Source organism: Haemaphysalis longicornis, unplaced genomic scaffold (assembly GCF_048455015.1).
Source record: "Haemaphysalis longicornis isolate Haplotype H1 unplaced genomic scaffold, Haemaphysalis longicornis Haplotype H1 scaffold_9, whole genome shotgun sequence".
Taxonomy (NCBI): domain Eukaryota; kingdom Metazoa; phylum Arthropoda; class Arachnida; order Ixodida; family Ixodidae; genus Haemaphysalis; species Haemaphysalis longicornis.
In genome coordinates this window covers 37,459,320-37,472,084 of record NW_027526460.1, presented here as the reverse complement: position 1 = coordinate 37,472,084, position 12,765 = coordinate 37,459,320, and the positions used below count along the sequence as shown (strand labels likewise).

The window sequence follows — 12,765 nt, the reverse complement described above, 5'->3', positions numbered from 1 at the left end:
CGCCACAAAGCCGACACAGAATGGGAGGCTACGAACGCGCCTTATATCCTTGACTCATTCAAACTACGTCAAGAAGCTGCTGATACAACGCATTCACTATCCCAACTCCCCAAACACTAAACGTTAACGCAATACACCCACCCCCTATGCGACGCATTTACTCGAGTCCCCCTCGCGGGGAGATGGGCCCCATTTTTTTCAAGGCATTTTTTTTAAATTAGCTGTTTCGTTCGTTTGTTTGTAAAACGTTTATTAAAGGGAAAATGGTATTAAGGAAATGGAAGGAGAGGAAAAATGGCTGCGTGTTTTTCGTATAGGTGACCGGTAAAAAAACACAAAGGTTCATGCGTACGTCGTTTGCTCCCGCCACTTCCGGTTCGAGAGCTCTCGTGGCCTCCCGTACGCCGGTGGCTTTCAAGTGCGTGCGTGGATGTTGTTTATTTGTCACAGAGTGCTTACTCTTCAGAGAAGCCCCTGGTAGGATTAATTGTTGTTATTTACGAACGCGCCATGCACGAGCGTTTTTTTTTTGTTTTTTTGTTTTTTTGGTTGAAACGGTTGAACAACGCGCATACACGCGCGTGAAAGCCACCGGCGTACGGGAGGCCAGGAGAGCCCTCGAACCGGAAGTGGCGGGAGCAGGCGACGTACCCATGAGCCTTTGCCCTGTTAATTCCGGTAGAGCAAGGGCTGCCGGCACGGCCTTGGCCCGGTTGATGAGTAGTACCCTGTCTTCAATCGGCCGCTGGGCAAGGAGGTTGCGGGTGCTGAGGTCGGGGTATATATCCTTTCGAGGCGGGTGGTAGTGAGGTGTGTCTGGGCAGTGGGACACAAGCATGTTGTGCGGGAGAGATGCGGCAGGTAGAATTGTGACATGGTATGTTTTTTAATTCTTAGCCGTATGTGGTTCTCTGAGGCGTTGAGGGACGGGTGGGGCCAGGAGAGTGCCTGAGGGGTAGCTCTGTAATGGTGGAGGATGTCGGTGTAAGTTGTGGGCTAGTGGGAGTAGCTGGGTGGAAGATGTGTTGTCGTGATCTCACGCTCGGAAGGCTCGGTGGGTGAGCTCGCGGGCTGCGGCGTGTGTCGGCTTGTTCCCATCAATAGATATGCGGGCAGGGGTTCATACGATAAAACACCGCCAGTGCCGGTTATGCATGGGTGTTTTGCTTCAAATATGCTTTACTCAACATGCTGGCAGGTATGAACTATGGCACCACATTTGGCAGTTGGGAAAGGTTTTGCCTATAAAAATTGTTTGTTGAATAATTCTTATAACGTGTGGCCGGATGGCTGAATCGAGGGACAGACAGACAGACAGACAGACAGACAGACAGACAGACAGACAGACAGACAGACAGACAGACAGACAGACAGACAGACAGACAGACAGACAGACAGACAGACAGACAGACAGACAGACAGACAGACAGACAGACAGACAGACAGACAGACAGACAGACAGACAGACAGACAGACAGACAGACAGACAGACAGACAGACAGACAGACAGACAGACAGACAGACAGACAGACAGACAGACAGACAGACAGACAGACAGACAGACAGACAGACAGACAGACAGACAGACAGACAGACAGACAGACAGACAGACAGACGGGCGGACGGGCAATACAATCTTCGCGTTTAGGTGGCCGAATACTGACACGAACATTTTATACCCCACATTTATTGCTTTTATCGATGCCTAATGGTCTGGCGAACCCGAAACACCACTGTAAATACTTCAGTGCGCGATAATTAATTACATTGAACGGCCTGAAAATCGTTTGTTTTATTTCCCGCGCTTTCATCCCGAAATCCCGAAAGGCGCATATGACAGAATCCCGGCATGACCTGCCCGTTTTGTGCGTACGTCAAAACACTGCGGAGGCAGGTGTGGGCGTTGTTTCGATCGCGCCGCCGCCGGAGCTGAAAGGCTGAGCTGCCTGAACCACGGCTGGACTGGAGGAGCGGCGAGCGCGCACTTTCATGAAAGTACGCCCCCGCCGCTCTTCCAGCCCGGCCGTGCCTGAACGTACTCGGCCTACCATGGCGGCGGAAATTCGATGGCCGCTTTCAGTAAAAGTCCCGATGGCGACTGTTGCGATCCCGGGCTATATTATCGCTGCCTTTCCCGTGTGTGGAACTTTATTTTTGCCAACTGTGCCTTTCTGAGCAGCGGTTTTGCCTGTAGCTCTGGCTACGTGCACCCGTTTGTGAATGTGCCGGCGCCCGCTCGCCGGGCCACGTGCGTGAAGTGACGTCACGAGTTTTTGACGAGCGCTGTCGCGTCACTTCTTTTGGGTACCACGGGATGATGTCATGCGGATTTCCATTTCCTGAGTGCCGCTCCGGCTGCTGTCCCGTCGGTGCAATAAATGCGACCCAATTAAAGTAGGTTCTTCGCGTCGCAGGCCGCTCATATTTCAACCGGGGTATTCTGTTGCGTAAAGGAATCGAACTAATATTAACTCTGAAAATTGGTGTCAGTACTCCTTTAAGTTTGTTTAAAACACGGTAAAGGGAAGCTTGCGTGCCTAAGACGGTTGTTGAACGTAACGTACCAGTCACTTCACACGCACATCGCCCAATTTACAGTAGAAATGAGTGATTGGCGGATTTTCTTTTTTTTTTGGGGGGGGGAAGTAGGGGGGGGGGGGCGCTGTTAAACCATTTTGCGGCCGTGAAGCGACTCTTATGTTTCTCAGGACCACAATGCGCTCAGCCGTATTTTTTTAAATGTTACAACGCGTGAAGGTCGCGTTGGCAGATATTACTGAAATGCATTTTTCAGAGGCCTTCAACCGAAACCAAAGTGAATAACGGTCTTTCTCCCGCAGGATTTGATGACATGGTTATGGCCCGGGATCGACCTCTTCGAAAGAGTAGGCAAAATTATCACTGTACAGACTGACAACGTCCAAGAGAAGGCCTCCTACTACGTATACGCTTGCACGCGTTTGTTCGGCGGGATATATCGGCAGGACAGCGCAGCGGTGGTGCGCTTCATGGGACGGCTTGGACTGTCCCTGTCGAGCCCGCCGCCTCCCGGCTCGCCGTCGACGCGCGACCAGCTGCTCTCGCTGCACGTGGAACTGGCCTTCACGTACGGCTTGAGCGCCATCATGGTCATCCGGCCCCGCCCTTACAACTCCCTGCACGTGGCCTTCAACGGCAGGATGATGCAGGCGGCGCTGAAGAGGGAGGAGCGCAGCAGGGGAGATGCGCAGTGAGTGTATCCCTGTTCCTCTCGTCACATACTCGAGCTTCGCGGGGGACCTGAATGAATGAATGAATGAATGAATGAATGAATGAATGAATGAATGAATGAATGAGCAAAAATGCCCGTGTGTACGAGATTTCGGCGCACGTTAAAGATCCCCAGGTGGTCTAAATTCTTCCGTAGCCCTTCACTACGGCGCGCCTCACCGCCTGCGTTGCGTCGGCGCGTTAAACCCCACAATTAATGAATGAATGAATGAATGAATGAATGAATGAATGAATGAATGAATGAATGAATAAGCTTCATTAACAAAAGGATGCAGTACAATACATCACGAAAAAATCGGAACAAGCATGATAAAACCATAGTGATGCCGCTTCCAAAAACAAATTCTCGGCGATATTCCTTCTTTCCACGAACAATTTCCTATTTGAATGAACTACCCCGTGACGTCACTAGCATTGCAGCGCCCGACGCATTCTTATCAGCTGCCGCTGGCTGTTTGTACTAAAAGCTGTCTGGTCACATGTGCAGGAATTTCAATTCCTCTTATCATGCTTTTCCACTTGGCGTTGTGAACAAAAGTTGGATTGTATTTCGATACCGCTCTTGTGTTGCTCCTGTAACCCGAGAACATACATGTCCCACGCAAGTCTGTTATGTGGTGATTTTATTTCTGTACCGTGAACTGTTGCGCGGCTGCAAGAGTGCAAGTTTGTATCACTCCTGCCTTGGCCGCCAAGATAAATATGGTGACTCGGCGGCAATAGCTCATGTACTGTACCACTCCGCCCAACGGACGGACCCGGACGTACGCGAGTACGCGCGTTTTGAAAGATGACGCTTGTGGCATCGTCTGCTTTGCCTCAGGTTGTTTCGTTGTCCTTGCTGCAGTGGTTTATGGACCCGCAAGTTCCACCTGTAGTCGTTATAATAGCTTAAATGGAGAGAATTGATCGAACCGAATTTGAAATACCAGAAAATAAAAAAAAATAGAAAAAAAAATTCCGGAAAATGGCGACCCGTGTAACGCCCTGCAGTTTCACAATAATGAAGATTTCGCGGAAGTTCCACCTGTAACCGTTATAATAGCGCGAATGAAGATAATGTATCGAACAGACTATATAAAAAACAAGAAATTAAGCTCTAAAGAACTCATATTGTAGACAAGCGGCATAAGGACGCTACGGATTAGTAGACAATTATCTTAATTTATGCAGATTTTAATGCGTAGCATTCTTTGCCGAGTACCCCCGCTGCCAGGACCGTGTAACGCCCTGCATTTCCACAAAATATGCAGATATCGCGGAAGTCCCAGCGATAATCGCTATAATGGCGTAAATGGAAATAACTTGGGACATGAAATTTGGAGAACACAAAAAACAAAAAAAAATAAAAATACAGAAAATTATGAAACGTCTAACGCCGGTTTCGCGAAAGTTCCAAGGGTATTCGTTGTAATGTCATAAATGAAGATAAGTGGCTGGACGAAATTTTGAAAAACTAAATAATAAGAAAAATAGTAAAAAACTGCGGAAAATGGAAAAACGTATAACGCATGGTATTTCCACATTAATGCAGATTTCGCGGAAGTTCCACCTGTGATCGTTATAATACGTAAATGGAGATAATTGGTCGAGCGAAATTTTGAAAAACTAAAAAATTAAGAAAAATATAAAGTAAATGCGGAAACGGGCCAACCGTGTAACGCCCTGCATTTCCAAACTCATTCAGATTTCCGGGAAGTTCCAAATTTATTCGTTCCAATGACGTGAATTGATATAATTCGTCGGAAAAAATTTTGAAAAAACTAAAAATTAAGAAAAATATTTAAAAACTACGGGAAATGGCAAAACGTATAATGAATGCATTTCCACAGTAATGCAGATTTCGTGAAGTTCCCCCTGCAGTCGTTATAATAGCGTAAACGAAGATAATTTGTCGAACGATATTTTGAAAAAATAATAAATAACAAAAATATAAAAAATACGAAAAAAGGCTAATCGTATAACGACCTGCATTTTCACAATAATGCAGCTTTTGCGGAAGTTCCACCTATAATCGTTATATCAGCGTAAATAAGAGGATTCGTAGAAATTTTGAAGCGCTAAAAAACAAGAAAAATATAAAAAATACAAAAAAAAGGTGAACCATGTAACGCCCTGAATTTCCAAAATAATGCATATTTCGCAAAAGTTCCACTTCTAATCATTATGATAGCGTAAATGGAGATTATTGGCCGGACAGGATTTAGAAAAAACCCAAAAATTTGGCTGGAAGAAACTGACACTCAAGACAAGCGGCGTAAGAATACTACGCATTAGAAGTTAATTCTCTGAATTTCTGCAGACTTTTTATTTTTTTAGTTTTTCAGTATCAAGCTGAATGAAATATCTAAATTTATTTCCCTTTACGCTGTTATAACGATTAAATGTAGAACTTCCATGAAATCTGCATTTTTATAGAAATGCAGGTTACACGGTTCACCAGTTTCGCTTTTTGTTTTTCTTATTTTTTAGATTTTCAATATTCTGTTCGGCATTACCTCTATTTACACTATATTGCAACGATCAGAGGTAGAACTTGCGCGAAATCGGCATTATTGTGGAAATGCAGGGCGTTACACCGTCCTGGCTGTGAGGGTGCTCGACAAAGAATGCTACGCATTAAAAGTGAATCGACATGAGCAAACCTCCTCCGTGTTTATCGTGGGAGTATTGAAAAGAAAGGGGGAATAACATGAGAGTTGAGCGGGGGACAGGAGAGGGGCACATTCGTGCAAGAGGCGGCGGGAGACTGGTCTTTCGACGACATCCGCAGCGAATCGAGCAGAGACGGGGCGAATTTTTGTAGCGTGATCTGCACTGGCCGAGGTTGAGCAGATTCGCGTGGCTCCTGGAGAGTCGTGCTGCGCATGCGCGAGGAGCAGTGACGTCACCCGGCGCTCAGAACGTTGCTCGCTCTCCGGCGTCTCTCACACACCCCACGCGCCCAGCGTCTTCGCCGACCTCCGTTCCGCACGTGGCAGCCCGGTCCACTTGATGATCATGCGAGGGGTGGCTGGGTGTGGAACCGATGGCTCGTGCGTCGCAGCAACACCGGCGTGCGCCTGTGGAACGAGCTTAGCTCTGTGGCGATTGGTGACGCTGCGCCGGAGCCGCTTGATAAATATACGTGTGTCGCATAATGAGTGTACCGTGTGTGCGTCATTGAAGCAGCAGTAAGCATGATAATCAAGATTATCCTAGACAACCAGGAAATCTAAGAACCACCAGCTGATCCTGGCATAGCCGAGCTAAGCCACTGCTATTTTTTTTTCTTTCATTGATACTATTAACCAGTAAAGGACGTTCACCTGAGATGCGAAGGGACATGTGTACTCAATAAATACCACTGCAGAAAATGCACCAGATGTGTGCGCTGTATAAATTGTGCGTGCATGCTAAACTTACATATCCAATTCAGTGGACTTGTGTGAAATATTTTACGCTGTTTATCTCTGTCCTCAGCCGTTTTTTCTGTCCAAAGGCCATGCTATAGCCTTTTGTGGGGTGAGAAACGAAAACATAATCTCGCAAGGGTTATTTTCTACACTTGTTCTTTTTCCTACAATTTGGAATTTCTTTATTCCACACCAGAAAGCGACCGACTAACATTCTTAGGCCATCCTTGGCGTCCTTACCGCAAGCTTTATTTTGCAAAACCATGCGAAGAGCCCATCATTCACATGCATGCAGAGGGCTCGGTTTCAGCAGTGATGAAGCCATAGGTAGCAACGCGGGTCTACGACTGGCACGCAGAGCGTAAACGCTCAAGACCCGGCTGCGCGGGCTACAAAGTCTCCTTCACTCCGAAGTTTTCCGAGCGACTGTACTATCCTTAAAGGCAGGTTGACCGACTAAGACACATAAGCGCACCCGCAAATAGGTGATTAAGTTTGCTAAATTGGTAGCGCAGCTGACTCGTAATCCCACCAGGTGTGGACATTTTTCTGCCTTTTCATTCTTCTGTACCATTTCGAAATTCCTATGTTGACACAAAACCGAAAAGTATACTTTCCCGATGCCGTCCTTGCAGACTTAAAGGGGCCATGCAGACAAAATCGAAGTTTGTTTTATTCGAAAGATTTGGTCTTTGATGGGGTGGCCCCAGCGCTTGTGCGGCCTCAAACGAAGCTTTATTCACCGAGGAGTTGAACAATTTCAACACAAAAGTTTGATTCTCCCGCTAAATCATCTGTTTCGTAACGTCTGGGATAACGTATCCAGGACAGGTGCCCAAGCGAACGTTAGCTTCATTCGATTCAGGCGCGGTTGACTGCAATGCCTGCACCGGCGAACGGTGCGCTGCACCAAAGAGCTCGATTCGCCACTGCTGGAAAGGGGCTCTGCACCGCGTCCCTCGATTGCTCATGGTGCAGCCGCGGTGCCGCAGCGGTGCAGAAATAACGGCTGCACCTGCTACAGAGTAGCTACATCAAGTCGGTCTCTGCACGCGCGAGTTCGCAGGCGGCTATTGGCGGTTGCGGTGACCGCGTGGAAATGTTTGTCGAACTCGAAGATACGCTTCCTGGACTTCACGTTGTCGTTGGTGCGTTCGGTGAAACCGAAATGGTCGTCAGCTTCGAGTTTTACAGGAAGACAGGCGAGGATGATTAGCAGACGACTATGCCTGCACGTCGCTCGATTGGAAACACATGAGAGGGCGCTTCTGAAGATTCAGCCATGGTGCAGGCACCGCGGAACCGCGACGGTGCACTGCACATGCACAGGAATTTCTCTGTACCGCGGTACCGTGCGCCACTTTTGGATCCGACGGGGCTGTTGTGCGCCGTTTAGCCTGCAGCGAACTGCGAACCGTCTTGTTTACCGCCATTCCTCTTAAATCGCGCCACAATGCCGGTCAGAACCGCTGCCCGCACTCGCTTTGTCTCCTAGCATATTTGCACCTGGCTTGTTATAACAGCGAAGCTTTTTTACAAATCGTAATTTTTCGTGTCCGCAGTAAAAAATTACAAAGAATTGTCGAACGCGCGCACGTGAGGGCGGGCCTCGCGGCGAGCGCCCAGCGTCCCCGGCGCACGTTTGCCAGCCAAGCATGCCCAAGTAGAGAGATGGGCCAGGTCAAAAAAAAATCCGGCGTTCGCAGTAATCGCGAAAACCCTTGCTCGGAACGAGAAAGACACGCCGTAGCATACACCTCTCCAAGGTGATATTGTGATATTCAATGCTTATTACTTCCAAAAATGAAGGAAGCTCACACTTGTGGCAATAATGATGGAGTAAAGGTCGTTGAGGCAGTGAAAAATGAGTGAATCGGCTGCAATCGTGTACTTAAAGGGGGCCCTGCAATACTCTTCGAGCAGTGCAAGTAAACCTGCGTGACGTGTAGATTACACTGCCAGGAACACCTGAGCCAAATATCACACGTGCACGTGAAGCGGTGAGGGCGCAAATCGCTGTGAAAGACGCGAAAAAAGCCAGCCGCGCTCTGTTCAGTTTTCCTCATTATGCACCCCTGGAAAGGCCTAAACGACGTCATCGAGGCCATGGTTGTCATATTGGCTGTCGCTGGTCAACTTCGCGGCTTATTTCTCTCACTTCCTGTGACGATCCGCCATCGTCGGCGCTGTTGTGTACCAACCTCTTCTGTATCTGAACCAGAACGCAAAGTTTTGGCGTTTCTGTTGTGTTTTGTGTGCACGTGCAGTTTGAGTGGCGAACTCAATACTTCCTTTTAAGCCAGACCACTCTACAACAAACGTTTATTGTTTCAAGCACGCCCTAGCAGCCCGAGCGCGCTCTTGCAAACAGGCTGTCACGCCTGCTTTTATGTCACACCATACCCGTAATAGACACCTCTACGTTGCGGAGGAAACTCCCCGGCATCTGATATATCGAAGGCCGCCCAATTAACTGAACGCCGCGAACCGCTCCCTCTCCGGGAGAGAGCGGGCAGCTTTCGTCGCGTTGTCCCAACGTTGTCCGTGGTCGAGTTGACAGGGAACAATTATGCGTGATTTTTCATCGTGCGTAGTTTGGGTGATAGTGCCCGGATTTTCACAATTCTTGAAGGAGGAGATTGCTGGGGCAATACCCTTTACCCAAAATAAATTCCGAGCAGTCGATGGTAAGTGCTGCAGGGCCCCTTTAAACCTTCGTGATGGTCGTGAAGGCTGCGTACAGCTTCGCTACCTTCAAGACTTTCGCGTCAGTGTGAGCTTCCTTCATTTTTTTCGTTATTAGTAATTGTTTCGGCAACATTGGACATGCTCGACAAACGATGTCCCCTAAGACAATGTGCAAGTATCGTGTGAGACAATCCCAAAGCGCTCGACTGCTGTGCAGCTACGACAAGCAGAGCGCGCCCAGCACCAATAGCAGACGCACTGGTGCTGCTGTGTTTACGCGTGCTTTAGTAGCTTCCATTGCTTACCCCACCACTCTTACAGCCAGAAAAAATATGCATTAAATTTAACCGCCAATAGCTCATTCTGCAAGCTTATAAGCCCTGCCTAACTTGCGCTTGCTTTTGTCGGACTCAGCAAATTCCACAGCTGCCCGTAATACGTTATAAGTTCTGGTGCAGGAAATGAGCTACTGGGTTGCATGGTCATTCTCATTTTTCACAATTATATAGCTTATATGAGCGAAGATTTCGTTAACAGGGAAGTTAGTGTTTTATCTAACGAGGCAATCTTTCGAATGAACCAAAGCTTCATTTTTCCTTACTCTTCTAATTTTTGGTATCCCCGTCCGTCCATCCGTCCTTCCCTCCGTCCTTACATGCGTCTATTGATCCGTGCACGCCCCCACACTCCCGCGCACTGGTGAAAATGTGAAGAATTAGCTCGATGGCTGTGCTCACTTGCTGTCTAATTGGGCAACTGCGTGCGTCTTACATTCGCAGTTATTCCGAGTGTCTGGCAAATGTGACAAATGTCACGTTGACCACCTCGCTGATAGCATCGAGGACAACGGTCTACAGCAAGATGAGAGTGGCCGTCACCTCGGGCACAACCGGGTTAGCGAAGCCGACTGTTCCTACGCCATTGGACGTCGTTGCGGTCAGTGAAGCGATAATGCTCCGAAGCTATGAATAATTTGAAAGCGCGAATAGAACAAAGCCTTGTTCATTCTCCTTGAACTACGTGCGTAGAAGTCTCTCAGCACAACATGCAACTGGCAATAGCGTCGTTTACAACTGATGTTATTAGACCTGTGTATTGCGTATTTGGATCTAGAAAGAACAGCTATCTTTTTGCTAAGGGCGCAAAACTTTGTGGATGTCGTAATGCGTAGCATCTTTTGCTGAGTACCCCCGTATCCTGAACCATGTGCACAAAGATGCACATTTGGCGGATGGTCCCTAATTATCGGTATGAGCGCATAAACTGAGATGGGAATTTCAAAAAAGAAGCAAAATAGAAAGTGTTAAAATTATAAAAGTGTACGTACAAAATAGGAAAATCAGTCTTACGCATACCACCCCGCCCTCAGACGAAGACAAATAAAGAAATTCGAATAAAATGACGGAACACGAAAAAATGCGAATAGGAACCACCGTGTAAATGCCCTCCATTTGCATAAAAATGCTTAGTCGGCGCAGTTAACGCTAGTAATCGTTATAATCGCACAAATTCATATAATTGGTCGAAGGGAATTTAAACACTAAAATGCGAAACAAAAAAAAATAGAAAGTTACAAAAGGGCCCTAACAAAAATATGTATCGTTTACATTAGCCTCACAAAACGGAGAAAAAAAATTAAAAATCCCAGAAAGGCGACTGAAACACGAATTAAAATATCCTCAGAGTACGTCGCGATTCGCCACCAGGGGGCCGAGCCGTTCAGGTATAGTCCAAACTCTGTATTTTCTCAGAGTACGAGGCGATTCGCCACCAGGGGGCCGAGCCGTTCAGGCAGAGTCCAAATGGTCTCTGTATTTTCTCACTTTCTGCGGCAATAATTCCATGACCATATCGGAAAGAATCACTGCATCGAGTGTCTTCAAGCATCCGCTGCCTGAGGACACCAAATTTTGGAAGGTAGGAACCCTGGCTGACCTTTTTCGGCCAACTTTTTCATCGCAAGCGGCCCAGCCCAGCTAACCCTATTTCCAACATCGGCGCACCGAAGAACGGCGGCGACGGTCGCCTCCCCGCCTAGGATCACGGGTGACCTTCCCCCGAGGACCGGAGCCGCAAAATGGAGGGCGTCGAAGTGGAAGGTGAGCCCATCTCGCATGATGAAATTACTGATGAGGCCGACTGGCTCACAAACCATCGTCGACGTGGCGCTCGCGCCATCGCTAACATGAACCTCACCCCGGGGCTCCCTCGTGGGCAAGACGCTGGCGGTGCCCGGTCAACGAACCAGAGGCAACGTGCACAACAGCAACTGCGCAGGCAACGGCGGACGCCTCGCCAACCGCACCTGCCCAAGGAAGACATAAAGATCGTGCTGCGGCCGAGAGAGGACCTGGACGTCATCAAGATCAGCCTCGCTGGTCTGCGCGATGGCATGCTAAACGCGTCCGGCCTCGAATGCGAGGAAGCGGAGGAAGACGTCCTGCGCATCCACACGGCCAAGAACATCATCGTTGCAAGCACTCCCAGCATGGAGCGGGCAGAGAAGTACAGCGCAATCAAAGTTCTCCGCATCGGAGAGGAGGCCTATGAGGTGTCCGCGTACGTGGCGCCGCCAGAAGACACCGCCAAAGGGGCGATACACAACATCCCTGAATATGACAGCGCCGAAGCTCCAACGAAGAGTCTCGTCTACAAGAAAAACCCCACGATTATTCAAGCGAGAAGGATGGGCCGGTCCAACTCGGTCATCATCGTTTTCGAAGGCGACAGAGTACCCCACTACGTCCATTATCGCGGAGTCGAGTACAGATGCTTCCTACATAAGACGCAGCATGAGGTATGCGACGCATGCGGCAGAGTGGGACACCGGTCCGATGTGTGGCCCGTACCAAAAACCAAGGTATGCAAAAACTGTGGCAGTGAAAACCCACCGGAAAACCATCCGCGGAGCCAAATTGCGCTCTGTGTGGACGGGATCACCCCACCGGTGACAAACAATGCCGACAACGATTCCGTGCTCCCTACTTGATTAAAAAACGACAGTGGGAGAAGAAACAAAGGCAAGAGGGAAACGATAAGGGGAAACATTGCGGCCGACGTGTGGACACATCGTCCATACTCAAGCACGACGAGAAGCGGGACAAGGAAGGCGAGAGGCGTGATCGTTCGAGCTCCTTTCTGCGCCACCCGCTTCACGAGCGCCAGAGCAAGAAGGACTCAAGCGAGGCACCAATCAAGGTCCACGTCTTGCAGCGGCAAGATTCCGCCGAGTGGAAACCAACAGAGCAAGGTGAGCTGGGCTAGCGCGGTCTCCCACAGCGCAGCTCCGCGGACCAACGCGGCAGGCGGCGGTAGCAAAGCTAGCTCGGCAGAAGTAGAACAATCAGAAATCACTAAAGTAAAAAAAGACGCTGGAGATAGTTCTTAGCGAAAATAAGGCACTTAAAGCAGA

At 48.7% G+C, this 12,765-nt stretch overlaps 1 protein-coding gene across 1 annotated transcript in view; it reads left to right on the top strand.

Annotated features, from left to right (window-relative positions):
- The window catches only part of LOC144153654 (uncharacterized), a 52,451-nt gene that overhangs the window by 24,896 nt on the left and 14,790 nt on the right, over nt 1–12,765 (top strand). The window contains exon 3 of the mRNA XM_077685311.1: nt 2,841–3,229. Coding sequence (XP_077541437.1) covers nt 2,841–3,229 — 389 coding nt within the window. The remainder of the gene's footprint in view (nt 1–2,840; nt 3,230–12,765) is intronic.